General features: G+C 42.5%; 2 protein-coding genes across 2 annotated transcripts in view; both read left to right on the forward strand.

The window, feature by feature from the left end:
• Positions 1–229: 229 nt before the first annotated feature.
• On the forward strand, positions 230–4,199 carry FPGT (fucose-1-phosphate guanylyltransferase). The gene is made up of 4 exons (XM_062004154.1): positions 230–308; positions 489–656; positions 2,041–2,133; positions 2,282–4,199. The coding sequence occupies exons 1-4, from the start codon at positions 230–232 to the stop codon at positions 3,715–3,717; spliced, it is 1,776 nt and encodes a 591-aa protein (XP_061860138.1). The 3' UTR covers positions 3,718–4,199.
• Positions 4,200–10,658: 6,459 nt separating this feature from the next.
• The window catches only part of TNNI3K (TNNI3 interacting kinase), a 67,848-nt gene continuing 61,911 nt past the window's right edge, over positions 10,659–16,595 (forward strand). Inside the window, exons 1-4 of the mRNA XM_062004153.1 lie at positions 10,659–10,698; positions 11,321–11,429; positions 14,266–14,351; positions 15,901–15,998. Of these exons, the coding sequence (XP_061860137.1) occupies positions 10,659–10,698; positions 11,321–11,429; positions 14,266–14,351; positions 15,901–15,998 (333 nt within the window). The remainder of the gene's footprint in view (positions 10,699–11,320; positions 11,430–14,265; positions 14,352–15,900; positions 15,999–16,595) is intronic.

Consider the following 16,595-nt stretch of genomic DNA (forward strand, 5'->3'; position numbering starts at 1 on the left):
GAGCGGCCCCTGTCCGAGCGCCCGCAGGCGGCGGCGCAAGTCCGGCGGGGCCCCGCGTTAGCGAGCGCGGCCCCGCTCAGCGCCGCACGGCGGGCCCGGGCACGGCCCCCGGCGCCACCCAGGACGGGCTGCGACCGCCCCGTCGGCCCCGCCCCGGGCCCCCGCGCGGTTCTTCCGGGTCGGGCGGCCGCGGTCACGGCAGCGCGGGGCCCGGGCGGGCGGCGCGGCCATGCCGGCGGCGGGCGGGCGGAGCGCGGCGCGGCGGGAGGCCACGGCGGGGCGGCTGGCGCGGTTCGCGGCGCTCAGAGGTGCGGCGGCCCCGGCCAGGGCGGGCCGGGCCGGGCGGAGCGGCGGCGCAATGGGCTGCAGCCGGCCCGCGGGGAATGGGGGGGAGGCCGGACCACCGGCCCCGCCGCGCCCGAGGCGTCGCGGGGCCAGGCGCGACACGGCCGGCCCGGGCGCCTGACGCGGGGCCCGCTGTGCCACAGGGAAGGCCGCTCCCCCCGGCGAGTTCTGGGACGTCGTGGCGGTGACGGCCGCGGATGCGGAGCAGGCGCTCGCTTACCGGCAGCAGCTCTCCGAGAAGCTGGGCAGGAAGGAGCTCCCGCTGGGCGTCCGGTACCATGTGTTCGTGGATCCGCCGGGACCGAAGATCGGTGGGCACCCGGGGTCGGCTCTGCGTTGGCTCTGTCGGGGAATTCGCCCGGCCGAGCCCGTGTGCGCTCCGCAGGCCGCTGGTTTGGCTTGCGCGGGGCCGGGACGCTGGCCAGGCCGAAGGCTGCCCGGAGGCTGAGGTCGGGGGTTGGCGAGGTGGTTTGGCGTCGGTCAGAAGAGGAGGAGGAGCCGCGGCATGCTGTGGGGTTGCTGCTGGGGGGACCCGCCCCACACACCTGATGCCCTGAAAAGCTCACATGGCCCCAGCCTGTGTCTATGTGCTCTGGGGGCTGTGCCCTCCAATGAAAAGGCTCCAGAACGCAGCCCGAGTCCCAAGTGTTAATTAAACCAGGTGCTAGTGCCGTTAAACGGTGAGGTTTTGATTCAGTTGTGCAGCTGGGTTGGCTGCTTTTTTGGACTGCATGAAAAGTTAATTCCGACAAGTACACTTCCAATTGTAATGTCTGGGATCTCATGGTGGATTTGGGTGAAGGCTTGTTGAAGACACTTTCTGGCTCTTCTGAATAACTCTAACCATGCTTCTATAAATTCAGACTACTTACTTTAACCCAGTTGTTGAAACAACTTGAATTTGTTTTAATATATTACCCAATGTGCAGCAGAAATCTAGAGGGAAGTAGTGTGACTGTCCATAGTATCATTCTGTAATTCCTAATTCCTGATCACTTCGATGTAGAAAGTGACTCACCTCTGCATTCTGTCAGCAGTGAACAACAGGCAGAGATAATTGTCAGAACTTTAGCCATTTTTTAGTTGTAGGAGCACATAAAAATATCCCAAATGGTTTCCTCACATCCCAAACCTTTTTCATTTCCATATTGTAGATGTCAAAAGTACTTTTTTTTTGAGTGCTTGTTGAGTGAACTTTTGTGTGACTTGTCTCCTCCTGGAGCTGGTTTCTGTGGTTCAGTCATGGCCTGTTGAAACGGTGACACACTTCAAATGCTGGAGCTGTTCAGAGAATGGTTGGGAAGGGAAAACACGGGCTTTTCCCAAGAGCTGTCTGCTCGAGATGCCCTTCCCCGCTGCGTGCCCACGGCTTCCAGAGGGACTGTCCATCATCTTCTCCGCATGATTTTATCAGCTGCGGTACTGCAGAAAGACTGTTCTGTCAGAACTGGTTTAGGACATTTCGGATGGGTATCTGCACATCCCTTGACACTCAGTTTGTTTAAAACATTGTCTCTACTGTCTTTAGGACTTATTTTTAAAAACAAGTGACAACTTATTTTCTACAGCAGAAGGCAGCATTTAAAGCATGCTTCCTGATCACCCTGCCACAGCATCAGATCCCAGTATGCTTCACGTGTCAGTGCAGGTTTTATCGGTGCTCTCTTCAGCAAACACTAAAATATTTTTCCTTAGGAAATGGTGGATCAACACTTCATGTTCTTCAGTGCTTGGAAGATCTGTATGGCGATAAATGGACTTCTTTTATTGTGCTGCTCATTCATTCTGGTAAATCCTGTTTTGCATACGCAACTAGTCGAGGAGGGCAGGGGGAGTGTTTATACCTTTGTGTATATGCACACGGGTTGTATAGGTTTAGTTTTTGATCACTTACATACAAAGTCTCTGCATAATTATAAATGTCTTTTTCTCCAAGGTGGCTACAGTCAGCGTTTACCAAATGCGAGTGCCCTGGGGAAGATCTTCACAGCTTTGCCTTTCGGCGAGCCCGTTTACCAGATGCTGGAACTGAAGCTCGCCATGTACATTGATTTCCCCAGGCAGATGAAACCGGGAGTTCTCGTTACGTGTTCAGATGACATCGAGCTTTACAGCACTGAAGCTGCAGAAGCCATCAGGTTTGACATGCCCGGATTCACGGCATTAGCACACCCGTCAGATCTGGCGGTTGGGACCACGCACGGGGTGTTTGTTTTAGATCCCTGCAGTTTCTCAGGAGAAGGAGGACTGGAATACACATCTTGCCAGCGTTTCCTGCACAAGCCCGACATTGAGACGATGCGCCAGTGCGGCGCAGTGCGTGTGAGAGGGAATTGTGCTCAGCCAAGTTCCTCTGGAGATCACAGCGACTCAGAAAAGGGCTCAGAGTGTGTGTATACAGACAGTATATTTTACTTTGATCATAGCATTGCAGAACGATTACTGACATTCTATAAGCAGATGGGCACTCTTTGCTGTGAAATAGATGCCTACGGCGACTTCCTGCAGGCCCTGGGACCTGGAGCCACTCAAGATTACATAGAGAACACAAGTAACGTCACCAGAGAGGTGGCACAGTTAGCCCAAGTGCGGCAGAAGCTGTACTCCCTTCTGAAAGGAACCCTGCTCAACGTCATCGTCTTAAACAACTCCAAGTTCTACCACATTGGAACCACTCAAGAGTATTTGTTTCATTTCACGTCTGATAGCAAACTGAAGTTTGAGCTTGACTTACTGTCTGTGGCTTTCAGCAGCTCTCCTGACAAAGCCGAGGCCTTGAATCAGTCAGTGAGTATCATTCAAAGCATACTCGATCCTGGATGTTCTGTAGGGCCTGGATCCGTCATTGAATACTCTCGCATCGGACCTCAAGTCTCAGTGGGAAGGAGCAGCATTATTAGTGGGTCATACATCAATTTGAAGGTAGATATACCTTCAGACTGCTTCCTGAGTTCGTTAAGCGTAAAAACTGATGGTCAAGTGAAGTACGTAAGTATGGTGTTCAGTGTAGAAGACGACTTGAAAAAGAGTGTCAAGTTGTTGTCAGAGATACATTCACTCCAGTTCTTCGGAGTCAGCTTACCAGAATGCCTGAACCTCTGGGGTATAGAGGTTTCAGACCTGCTCTTCTCCAGTGAGAACAAAGGTTTGGGCTTGTGGACTGCTAGGATTTTTCCTGTTTGTTGTTCTTTAAGCGAATCGGTTAGAATGTCATTAAAAATGTTAAATTCTGTGCAGCACAGGTCAGCTTTTAAATTGGATGGCTTTAAGCTCTTCTCTGTTGAGGAAATGCTCGCCTACAAAGATGTAGAAGACATGTTGAAGTTTAGGAAGCAAATTTATGATGAAATCCATCTACAAAGACAAGTGTGATTTGTAAATTGAACAGTACTTGAACAAATTTCCTGGTTCCATTTGTGGATGATTTGTTGCTTCCCAGCTTGTAAAGATCCTAAGGAAAAAGTACACAGACCTCTGATTTCATTCAAGTGAAAATAATGAAATTGCATTAACAATGTTGTTGTAGCACAACATTAATAATGCAGCAAAAGCAGATAAACTGTTCTTTTGATGAAAGAAATAATGAAATAACTTCAGGTCTCTGGAAGCACTAATTGGTGACTTTTCTTAGGCTGCACATTATGTTTCGTAGTCTTTGTCAGTGAGAATGTGATACAGAAAAAAATCATTAGAAATTTGACTAAAAACTGCTTTAAAAGTCTTCAAGGCAGAACATTAGCTCCAGCAACAACGTGGAATGATGTGACAATAACACACGTTTCTCTCCTTCCCTGCTGCCTTTTTACAGTAGCGTTACAAATAGGTAAATTTATTAAACTTCCTTTTTAAATCCAGACCTCCCGTGTTAAGCATTAATAATTTTCTTCCTTTTTAGCTCTTAAAGTATGTGACTGAGTTGAAAATCTCGTGGCTAAACACTTCAGTGAGAAGCTAGAAATGCTTTTTAAACCTTTGAATAAAGGCCTAAGAATAACTGTTTTTGCAAACCTGTGAAGCACGTAATGGCCAGTCTCGTGTCGCGGTTCTTGAGAGCGTGGCAATGAATTGCCCTGTTAGCAAATGAGACATTTAAATCTTGAGGCAAAGAACTTAAACAAACTGTTCTAATGGAATAAGCATAGATTTGATTTACTAAGTAAGAAATATTAAGACTGCTTGAAGTCTTTATGCCACTCCATGCTTTCCCTTTACACTAAATATTGTTGGGTGAAGTTTTAGAAAGTGGGTTTTGGTCAACATGAGGCATAGGTGATGTCAGCTTAATGAATTTATTCCTCAGGTGTTGAAACATTTGTGTTTGTATTCTTGTTCATTTTTAAAATATAGTCAAGTTTAATGTAATATTTTAAGAAAATCCCATTTTTATTATGTTTTTTTTAAATGCAGAGCTCTATTATGATTATTCTCTATGTTCTTATGTCATACATGGTGTTGTGTGTGCATGTTTGAACATTCTGTAAATGCATTCTTGGACTCCATGCTTAGAAATAAACAGTCCTCTGTAAAATCTTCGACTAACTTCCATTAAGCCACAGGAAGCGTATGTGTGGCCATTCAGTTTCTAATGTGTCCATAATCTTTTGTGGTCTTTCTTACTTCACAATGATAATTTAGTTGATAGTACAAGATTTGAACGTTTATTGAAATAGAGAAAATGGACTGTGACACAGACAATATTAGTGCCTGAAGCTGGATAATCATAGAATCACAGAATGGTAGGGGTTGGAAGGGACCTTTAGAGATCATCCAGTCCAACCCCCCCTGCAGAAGCAGGGTCACCTAGATCAGGTCACATAGGAACATGTCCAGGTGGGTCTTGAAGCCTTCCAAGGAAGGAGCCTCCACAACCCCTCTGGGCAGCCTGTGCCAGGGCTCCGTCAGTCTCACAGAGAAATAGATTGTTGTTATGTTTAAGTGGAACTTTTTGTGTTCCAGCTTCATCCCGTCACCCCTTGTCCTGTTGCTGGCTACTTTAGAAAAAAGGGATGTCCAAACCTCCTGACACCCACCCTTTAGATATTGATAAATGTTAATAAGATCCCCCCTCAGTCTCCTCTTCTCCAGACTAAACAGCCCCAGTTCCCACAGCCTTTCCTCATACGAAAGATGTTCCAGCCCCCTGAGCATCTTGGTGGCCCATAAGTTCCCTTTCCCTCTTGAGCTGAGGAGCCCAGAACTGGACACAGAACTCCCGATGAGGCCCCACCAGGGCAGAGTAGAGGGGGAGAAGAACCTCCCTTGACCTGCTGCCAACACTGCTTGATGCCCCCAGGCTGCCATTGGCTTCTTGGTCACGAGGGCACATTGCTGGCTCATATTTAGTTTATTATTAATCAGGACTCCCAGGTCTCTCTCTGCAGAGCTGCTCTTCAGCAGGTCACCCCCAGCCTGTCCTGGTGCAGGGGGTTGTTTCTTCCCAGATGCAGGACTCTGCCCTTGTCCTTGTTGTACCTCAGGAGGTTCCTCTCTGCCCAACTCTCCAGCCGGTCGAGATCCCGCTGAATGGCAGCACAGCCTCTGGGGAATCAGCCAGTGCTCCCAGTTTGGTGCCAGCAGGGAACTTGCTGAGGGTACATTCTGTCCTCTCATCCAGGTCATTGATGAAGATGTTGAATAAGACTGGCCCCAGAACCCGTCCCTGTGGAACTCCACTGGCCACAGGCCTCCAACTCGACTCTGTGCAATGGTATTGGCAATCCAGGCATCCATCTGCCAAGGGCTGGTGAAATGTAAGTATTCAAATACAGCTCCACTCCATTTCAGTACATTTTGTTGAAGGGATGAGACGTATTTTTCTGCAGCCTTTTTTGTGAGTTTTAAATGCTGAAACATGGCTTTACCCTGTCAAGCTACAGAAAGTAGCTAGTTTTGTTGATATTTTTTTCCCCTCTGTCAGCTTCAGATGAAAATCTGAAAGCCTGGAATGAATAACCTATTCGATTAAAGTCACTGGGAGTTTTGCTTTTGATTTAGACAGGGGCCAGGATTCTGCCCCTGGCAATCATGTTACTGGAGCAAAGGTTTCTAGAGTCCACCAGGGATAGGAGTCTATGAAGAAGGACAAGAACTGCAGAGCTCTTGTTGAGTATCCCGGCAGCAAGTGGTAAAACCCTGCATATGCCTGCCAAGCCTTTGCTGACTTTCACCTTGCTTTGTGGCTTGTTGAGTTCTCCTAGGTGTTGAGTGAAGGCAGAGAAGGCACTGGACCTGCAGTGCACAGGAGCAGTTGCAGTGACAACAGTCACTCTGTAGTGGATGTAACGTCATTTGTGGGTTAAGAGAACGATATTTCTGTCAAAAGGAGAGATGAAAGATAAGTATTTGTATGTATCCTCGGTGACACGTTTTTTAAGTGATGTCTTTATTTAGGCATGAGATTACATATTGCAGCTGTTTACAAAGATTGTGAGTTTTAGCTAGAAGGAATTCTAGTCCTTACAAGGTTCATGTTGCAGTCTGGTCAAATCTGATTAAAATCAAAAAGAGTTCAGAGTGAACACTCCTTGACAACAGTAGTCACATTGGTTGTACACACTACGTGTATGTATTTTATTCATATTGCATTTTACAAACTTGAGGTGATTCCTTTTTAACAGGCTGCTTGTTAAGGTGGATGACAACCATTTTCTCATGCAGCCAGCTGGGATAAACTAGTCCTAGGGAAACAGAGAGACTTACGAAAGGACACATGGTAAAACTTAACAGCAAGATGCTAGTAGTTATGGGGTTGTTGGTTTCTAGTACTAGGTTCTGAAAACAAGACTACTGCAGCATCCTGACCCAATGATTTTCCTCCAGGCTTGAGTGAGAAAAGATGCAATGCAGAAAATGTCGGTCAGGCGGGACCTTGTAAGAACGGGAGGCATCTGTTGATGTTTAGATTTTGATTAATATTTATTGAGTTTCCCAGATGAATGCAGCTTTCATACAGGCCTTTAGGTCATTGCCTGGCTCCATCTATCCTGAGATGCAGTGCAGGCTGGTACAGTCTCAAGTAAAGCCAGGATGAGTGTTTAATGATTTTATTCATGTCAGCTTTCTTTATTTAATTAGTTTTGCTGTGTAGAGCAATAATAGGGCTTATAATGAACATCATCTTAATGGTTTCCCTGAATGCTTTGAGAGCATGTTATAATGAACAGCTTTAGCCATACTGTGTATATTAGACTATGAAATTTGAGAGAGGAGGATTATTTCAGTAACCTTTTAGGCAGGAAATTGAAATCTGAGAAATTGGGCACTTAAAAAAAGAACACAAGGAAAGGCAGCTTAAATACAAATGAGCAGCTGAAAGGTGTCTGTGCCAGAAGGCTTTAGGGAACTGACAAAGAAAGTAAGCTCCAACAATCATTTGGATCTGCATAGAGACGTTCCCAACTTAGATGGACAGTTTGGCTGTCCTGGAGCTCAGCGGTTGGTTCCAGCCTCTTCTCATTCCTAAATCTCACGCAACAGCTTCATTTCCTCCTCTCTGCACACGTGGAAAATTAATCCCTGTGCAAATGCCACTGTAGTATCGAGGGAACAAAAATAGCAGTACTGTTCTTCTGTACATGTCTTTTAATCCAGAGCCACAGCGAAGCCACTGTAAACACCCTCTTCCTTATAGGGGCTACAGAATTCCTTGTGCTTTCTTTTCATAAAAATGCTTTTTCTTTTCACTCCATTTTCTTTAACTTACCTTGATGTCACCAGAATGGCACTGTAATGTGTAGGAGCAACTTAGAGCCTCTTGAAGTAAATGGTAGATCTGGATATGTTGTAATTAATTTGAAGTAAAGATCATTTCAAAAGACTTAATCCTGTAAAGCCTAACTGTGAAGGACATTTCAAACCAGAAATGGCAAACGAACTTTTCACATCTCTTGTACGATTGGGCACGACAGCTGCACATTCCAAACAAAAAACCACAATAAAACTTCTAAGAAATTAATCACATGTATGCAGCTCAGTATTCTGTAAATATTATATCTGAGGACTTTACTCAAAAACATCACTCTTGACATTTTAATGCTACTTGTATAGAAGTTAATTAGAACTGGCCTAACAGTGCTCAGTGCAGCTATTCCTTTCTTTGTTTGCAAATGGTCTGCAAGCAGTTATCATTAATTTTCGTCTTCCCCTCCTGCCCTAGTTTCAATTATTCTGCAGCTGCTTCACTCAGCCTATGATGTGAATGCTTCAAGAATTCACCTGAACATTTCATTCACGGTGAACAAATCTGTTGACTTTACTGACTGACCAGGTGATCCTCCTGTGTGGCAGTTTCCAGTGATCTTCTCTGAGTGTCCATGTGAATGAATTTTCACTCAGACAAATTTTTGCAAAGAATAAATTAAAATACAGTTTAGAGACTGTTTTTTTGTATATTTCCATAAAGTTAATGATACTGGAATATAAATAATGTGCAAGGGATTTAGCTGTTTGAAAGCAAATCATTTTATCTCCATCTCATCGTGGAAGAAAAGTTGAAGAAAAATAAACAGTATTCAGCTAGTAAAAGCAGTGGGAGAGGAGATACCCATCTAGGTGCTGCACTTCCAGCTCTCCCAGTTGCCTGGCAACTAGCTGTGTAGGATCAGTCACCAGGCTGGTGTCTTTTTGCAAATATTTGGTGAATATCACGGGGCATGTTGTCAAAGCAGTTCAAAGTCTTCTGAAATACATCCTTGGTCTTATCTGTAAATCAGTGCAAATAAATGGATGAGCTTGTGCTGCATCAGGAACCATCACAGGAGTGCAAGTTTGTTTACAATGGGATACAGCATGTTGAAAATTTTATATATGTGCATTATATTTACATACCTTCTTTCCTGAAATCCTTCACTGAGAAAACTACACATTTATGTACAGGACAGCTGCCAAGGTAAATCAGCACACTTCAGATATATAAATATATATGTTTATACGCTTATAAATGTATGTATACTTCCCCCAAAAGATAGCAATAATAAAGGAGGAAAAGAGACACAAACAGAAACCAGCATAAATCCCATAATTGCCTGGGACAATATGTGTAAAGTGGTCCCATTTGATAGAAAACACAAGTAAATGGGTATGAAAAGTACAGACAATAGATGACTGGCTCTGTGCTAACCAGAGCACATTCGCTATGTGCAAGTGAAAAGCAGCGTTATTTTGCTACTAACCAGTCTTTCACAGTTCCTAAGCACAGACTCTTGCATCTTTGCACACCAGCTAGATTAATTTTATCATGGTTTGTTTGCATGTACATGTATACACACAAGCCCAGTTTGCTCAGTCCCTCTTTGCTAGCCTGATCATTGGGGGGTTGCTACGTTACTGCAGTGCTGGGTCCAGGATAAAATGCTAACAAACAGAACAAATCAGATTGAGCACAGGATCTAGCTACGTATCTGTGTAGCTCCAGGTCCTCATTTAGATATAGTCTGCTTGGAATATGGACAAAGTGGCTCGATTGTGTCCTCATTCATTTATGGAGAACATTCATTCATTCCTGCAGCAGGAGCAGCAGCAGAACAGCCTCAAGAGTGTCTTCCTTTCTTTGCAAGTCTGTAAGCAGAGACCAGCTCTGCATCTTCCTGATCACATCCTTTGTGAGCAGGCTGATTGCAGCTGTAGCCGGCTGAGCTGCTGTGGCCTGTTTTGCAAAGAGGGTGAATTCCTTTTTTGGTGCTTTATGTGCCCACAGAAGAGCACAAACTAAACATGCTGAGCTCCAAACAGCCATCTGACTTCCTAGTCTGATTCAGGGAAGGCATAACAGCATGCACAAATACCATCAAATCACAAAAAGTCATCACTTTCTGACACAACAGAAATTGCACTTTGGAACTAAGATGTCCAGATACTCCAAAGCCATGCTCTACAAATGCTGAGATCATCTCTGGCCTCTCCAAACCAGGGACTCCCATCACTCCTTGAGTATCTTGAAAGTGTGCCTGAAAATCAGCTTCTTAAGTTCATTTTTCTTCACAAAAATGGTAGCAAGTTGCCAAATGACTCTCTTCTCACCCGTTTTAGGTACTGAACAGATGAAAGCAACTGAAATAGATGTAAATAGACATTAGATTGATGAAGTAGACAGTACATTTTTAAGGAAGCTGATTAAGTACCTGTATTATTTTTTTATGGCTGGCAGCAGAGACTGTTTGCTCTGTGTCATTGTTGCATGACATTCCATTTGGCACAGAGTTTATTTTTAGCCAGAGACTATCAAAAGTATTTTTCAGTAGGACTGTCACTGCTCTTGAACGAGGAATCATATTACTGCAAGAACTTTGCTGAAACAAAGAAGATATATTGGACAAATGGGAAATTATAAATCTAGACCAACTCAAACTTGCACTGGTAATTAATGTTGCTTTTCTAAATGCAATATACCCTGCATCCATCTAGAAGAAGCAAGTGATATTTCAGTAAATAACTAATTGCTAATTTACTCTTAAGTTCAAGGACAAGGTATCGTATTGTTCTTGGTTTACAAGAATGGCTTAACCTAAACCACATCCATAGTCTACAAAAGAAGACAAAAAGCTAGTAAATGAAATGTCTTTGTGCAATTGTGTAAGATCATATTAACTTAGATTATTATGTTGATTTAACTCATACTTTGTTAGCAAAACCTTTAAACTTCCTTTTATGCTGTGTGGCTATGCTGAGATGTAGGAAATCAGAGCTAACAAATGCAGCCTAAGGTTTAACATTTCTTTTGTTCAAGTTAAAAATATTTCTGATAAGGATTAATATGTAATAGTAGCTTATGGAAACAGTGTCTATGTGTCTATACTGGTTGCAGCAAGGACAGTTTAGCAGCTGCAGTGTTTTAAACTTCCATACTTTAATAGAAATGTATGTGAAACAGTATACCATTGGATATACTCAAGTGCTTTGGTGACTGGGACGTTATGATTTGAGTTCTTGGTTTTTATGTTTTGAAGTGTCTTATGAATCAAGGCTTTTTTGTTGTTAGATGAATGGAAGAAGAAAGTTAGTGAATCGTATGCTGTAATCATAGAAAGGTTAGAAGATGACCTGCAAATCAAGGAAAAGGAGCTGGCGGAACTGAAGCATGTTTTTAGGTAAAAACTTCTGGAAACCTGCTTATATATTTCTTTCAAAAGAGTACTTGCAATTAAGTAGTACTTTCAGTTTCTTATAGAAGGAGTTTCTCATGTACCAGATACATGTTCTCTAATGTCTAATAGAGAGAAGCTCAAACAGAGAAAACACCCAGCTCTTTAGCTGTGAATAAGTTAAGGAAATGATCAGGGAAATAATTTTAGACATCAAAATCACTTGAAAAAAATAGAGAATTCTAACCAGAAATAAATCACAAGCTCAAAAAAGCCAAACTGACCACAGAAATTATTCACCATGCTCTATTTCAAGTGGCACAATTATCACTGTTTGAGCTTGTTAAGTGAAAGACGACATTGAGCTTTCACTGCAATATGCTGACAATTCTGGCCATGATCCAGTAAAGTACTTCAGTATTTGCCTCATTTTAAGCCTGTTTAGTAGTAAACCTAATTATCTTAACAAATTGGATCCGGAGTATGGTTTATTTTAGTTAAGTAAGACAGCTGAGTTTATGGTGACAGCGCTCAATTCCTGCATTAAGCACAAGAAAAAATAAACTATTAGCTTCAAGGTTAGCAGACCTTTGGCAGTTCAGCTTATCAGTCCATCTCATTGCCTCATGTTGGTCTCATTAAGATGTCAGCCAAATTCTTCTCAGATAAAGAGCACTGCTCTTTTTCCACAGAAGGAATTAATGATGCTGTGTGCATTACATTGGAGTAAGTTGGATTTTTTTAACCAGGCGTGAGGAATCAGCCTGTGGTTTCAGCTGGAAAAGGTGCCTTCACCCATGAGTAATGAAATCAGTCAGATTTTGTGCATTTCTAAAACCCAAATCTGACCTGTGTAAAGAATCAGTCTTGACTGTTTGAAAAACGGTAGTAGTGGCTATTTTCAGAAGACTTCTCATCTCTGAAGTAGTAGAGGAATGAATAGGGGAGAGTTCCCATTATTACAACAAACCCATCTATTAAACAGCATTAGGACTGAGAAACTGGATGGTTGTTGGAAGCTAGGAAGGTAATTTGCCTGGTGGAAATAAGTAGCTGTTAAAGTCCCTCCCCAGAAAGATTTGGACAAAAGTGAAAAGGTCTATCAGAGGAGGGAACTGTCAGCATCCCCACTTTACATATGGGAAACCCATGCACAGGTCAAGGGGTGAATTCTCCTGTGCCATAGAGAGAAAAAAAAACAGATGCAATAGTGAACAGTAAATTTATAGATATTGTGGCACCTGTCACTTCTTGGATAAAAGTTGTCCCTATTCTATTGTGGTATCTCAGAGCTGTTAGTGCACTGGTTTCCTAAAAAGACCGCCCTAAAAATAAAAAGTTTGTTTCATTTCCCTAGAATATGCAATTATGTCTTCAGAAAGGAATTAGGAGGACACCTAGATAAAACTGGGCCCTGGCTGTAGCCATTTGAGTTAGGTTTTCTTTTCAATGTGGGCTTTTTAATCACAGCTTTTCATATATTCAAATTTCCTTGCAATATGTTGCCACAAAAGCATTGGAATTTTGCCAGTTTATAGGAATTCACATCACATTAAAAGCAAACATCATTAAGAGAATAAACTGAAACCACTTTTTTTCCCAAACTGTGAGAAGAGGGAAATTTAAGTTTAGAGCTCAAATGGTAACACCTGGATTCTTAACCACACATTTACATGCTAGGAATGAAAACTCTTAATGTGATCCCAAGGATGAACTCTGAAGAGGCAGACATGACTTCACAGCACAATAATGTTGTGTGGCTTTGAGACTTGCAGAATTCATCCTTCAAAGAAAGCAAGGCACTCCCCCATGCAGTCACCACGGTGCATCGTTATGTATGGTGTGTACATCCGTGCATACCCAGTGGGTTACAGCAAAGACAAGTTAACTAAAGGGCTTGTTTCACAGAACCTGGAATTTATTTTTCCTTCAATTGCCCCTGAAGGGAAACCTGAGGTGAGCCTTATATCACTAACATTAATCACAGTATGTCAGAGGAGAATTGCAAGAAGATAAGACATATTTGAGGAATGAGATTTTATTTTTACCGAGCAAAACATTTTCCAGAGTAGTAAAGTGGAAGTGGTGGGTGAAGGGCTGTCACCAAACAAAGGTAAATGTGACTACAATGTGTGGAAAAAAGTTCCATGCAAAAGCAGTTTACATTTGGGACGTAAAACACACGAGATTGCTGAACATGTGGTACCCGTTATCTAAGGGAATGCAGATGAGGTAGGGATTAATCTCACTGAGGGTTGCTGTTTCTGCATTTATAGGTAAATGCTGTGCTCTCTTTTGATCAGGCCCATATCTCAAACCAATAAACTGGAAAAGAAACTTTCGAATTCTCAAAGTTAAAATGGTTTCTTTCCAAATCAAACTCAGAAAAATACGGTTGGTTAACGTTTCCAAATTAACTGGAATATGAAAACACAGATTTTGTTCCTGATTTAGACACTGAACAGCAGGATTTCTTTTAGGACAGACTTAAAAGAAGCAAAGACAAGTCTCTGTGTTTTTCTGCATTTTAAATCGTATTTAGAGAATAAATTATTGACATGTTTATTGAAAGAGAAGACATTGTTCCTTTGCCTAACAGGGGTGCTTTATGTTTTAAAAAGAGAGAGTTAAAACCTTATTTTAGTTGTAACTGTGTTAACTATGTTTAACAGAGCTACTCACTCAGGATGGATTTGTAGAGACACAAAGTGTTCTGCTAAACCATGCTCATTGCTATACTGACCCTGAATGGAAAAAAACCTCTTCATTTTTTGTTTTCCAAATGAAAGAAACTGTGGAAAGAATGAAAGCAGTAATCACCTGTAAAATCTCTTTTTCTCAGCTCTGATGAAGCCTTCTGCAAAGTCAATTTAAATTACCGCACAGAAAATGGGCTCTCTCTTCTCCATTTATGTTGCATATGTGGGGGTACGTATCTGAAATATGCTGTTCCTTCAGCATTTGAATTCCGTGGCTACCGATTCACTCTGTCTAATAACCGTTAGGAAGATTGTGTTGTCAGTGAATCTCTCTGCGTCGTCCTTGTTGGCGGCTGGGTAAATGTCTATAAGCATCATTCTAAACTCTGTTGCCAAGGGGGTTGAATCAAGTTCCACTGAACCCCATTGTAGCTGACTCTTCAATCTGAAAACAGTTTTGCTCCATAATGTGTTGTGTTTTACTACAGGTGTTCAACTCATTCAAAATTACTTGCTACACACACTAGTTAATCAACCCATCAGTATGCAGTATTGCTTTCCATTTCTGTGTTCTGTACATGGTAGAGGCTTTGGGACAGAGATCTACTTTGAGTAGTACTTTGCCATATATATAACATTTATATTTTCTAGTGTATTGAAAACGCCCATATTTTATTTCATGGTGATTAAAAGAAGAATAACTCAAATGCTTTAGTGAAAAATATCAGCTGAGAGGGTTTTTTGCAGAGAGAAAATGAGGTTGCACAAGCAAAGAGTGCCAGATGTCTTCTGGGATGTTCATGAGACCACACCACTTGTGGAATTTTCCACTCTGATCCACATTGCTGCTCTGTTATCCACGTAGTGAGTCGGTAGTTCGTGTAAATACTTTGCATTCATACACTTTTCAGCAGAAATTCACTGAGAGAGGCAAAGAGAATGTTACCCTAAGGTTTTGGCTCTCAAGGACATGATAACATGAATAAATGATTCACTCAGTCCTTGTTAGATGCCATCATGGAGCAGGACTTGATCCTACACTGCTGAAAACCAAGTGGAAGGTTAGTCTTAATTTCAGAGAGTGCAAGATTGTATCCAAGGACTACATCAGTACCTGGGAATATTAGAGCTATTTGTGGGGTCGCTGAGAGGAAGCTTAAGAATGCATACAATTCACCAATTAGGAATGGCACGTGAACACCTGAAGGAGGGGGAGAAGCTGTTAGATCCAACGTTATCTTTCATTGCTGTCGGCAGTATTCAGAATGCAGATACCCTTTTTGAGATCATCACAGTGCATCAGAAAAGTAAGAGTGAAGCTGCTTGCCCATGCCGACATTCATTAGCACCCCCCAAAATGCCTGTCCCTGTAATAGCTGTGGTGTAGTGTGGGAGATTGGTCCTTCTGCTCTGAAAGCACAAAGGGCTAAAGTGTCTGAGAAAGCAGAGATTCTGGAAGTGGCTGCTGGTTTCGGAGGTTCTTTGCAGCATGGTCTGGGTGTTAAAAGAGGAGTTTTCTCCTCCTGAATCCTTATTAAAGTGTGAACAAACAGTAAGTGCACGGACAGGTACACAGTCAGATCTGCAGCTGTCCCAGTGGATAAAGAGATAGTGCCCAATTCCATTTTGAGGTTTCACAAGATGTCTTTTTTTGCTTGCCTCAGGTCAACAGATGAGCTACCCATTTCTCTTTGCTGTCAAACTCACACAGAGGTTTCTTACTTCGTCTGCACTTTGGTTTCTGTAAAAGACTTTGTTTCCCAATTTTCTTTCTAAAGGTAACAAATCACATATTAGAACCCTTATGCTCAAAGGACTGCGCCCATCCAGATTAACAAGAAATGGATTTACAGCTCTGCACTTGGCAGCTTACAAGGTAAATTATTTTGAATAGAACTGATTGGAAGAAATCAGGACTGAGCAGCTTGTCTGAAGTATCTAATTGAACTCTCCAGTTGCCACTTCTGATGAAAACATAGATTTCACATTTACACTGCATAGGAAAATTACCCATAAAGAGCCCGTGCACAGGAAGCCAGCATGTGTTTTTTGCACTGTCATTGATGAAGGTATGATATCACTCTGGAAATATTGATCAAATCATGCAATGCAACTCAGAGGAGTTTTCTTTTTATTATCATAGCTATTGATAGAAACAACCTCTAAGGAATTTCTTTTTGCTGTCTTTTTCGTTGTTCCTCCTCAAGTTTCACATTCAGCCTCAATATTAACTTTATGCACTATTATGTTTATCTTTTAAGACTCAACAGTAACTGCAGCAAAGAATGAAGTGGAAGAAGACAGCATTTTCCTAAAGAATTGTTACGATTCTTATTTTGAGATGGAGTATCTTAGAAACTTATCCTATGCATAGATCAGCCCCAAGAGCACTTATTTAGAGTGAACTCAGGTCAAATTTAGGAGTTTATATTCTAGACTGTAATGTTCAGCTCTTAAATGCCAATGGTATCCT

This window comes from Colius striatus, chromosome 10 (genome assembly GCF_028858725.1).
Source record: "Colius striatus isolate bColStr4 chromosome 10, bColStr4.1.hap1, whole genome shotgun sequence".
Classification (NCBI taxonomy): Eukaryota; Metazoa; Chordata; class Aves; order Coliiformes; family Coliidae; genus Colius; species Colius striatus.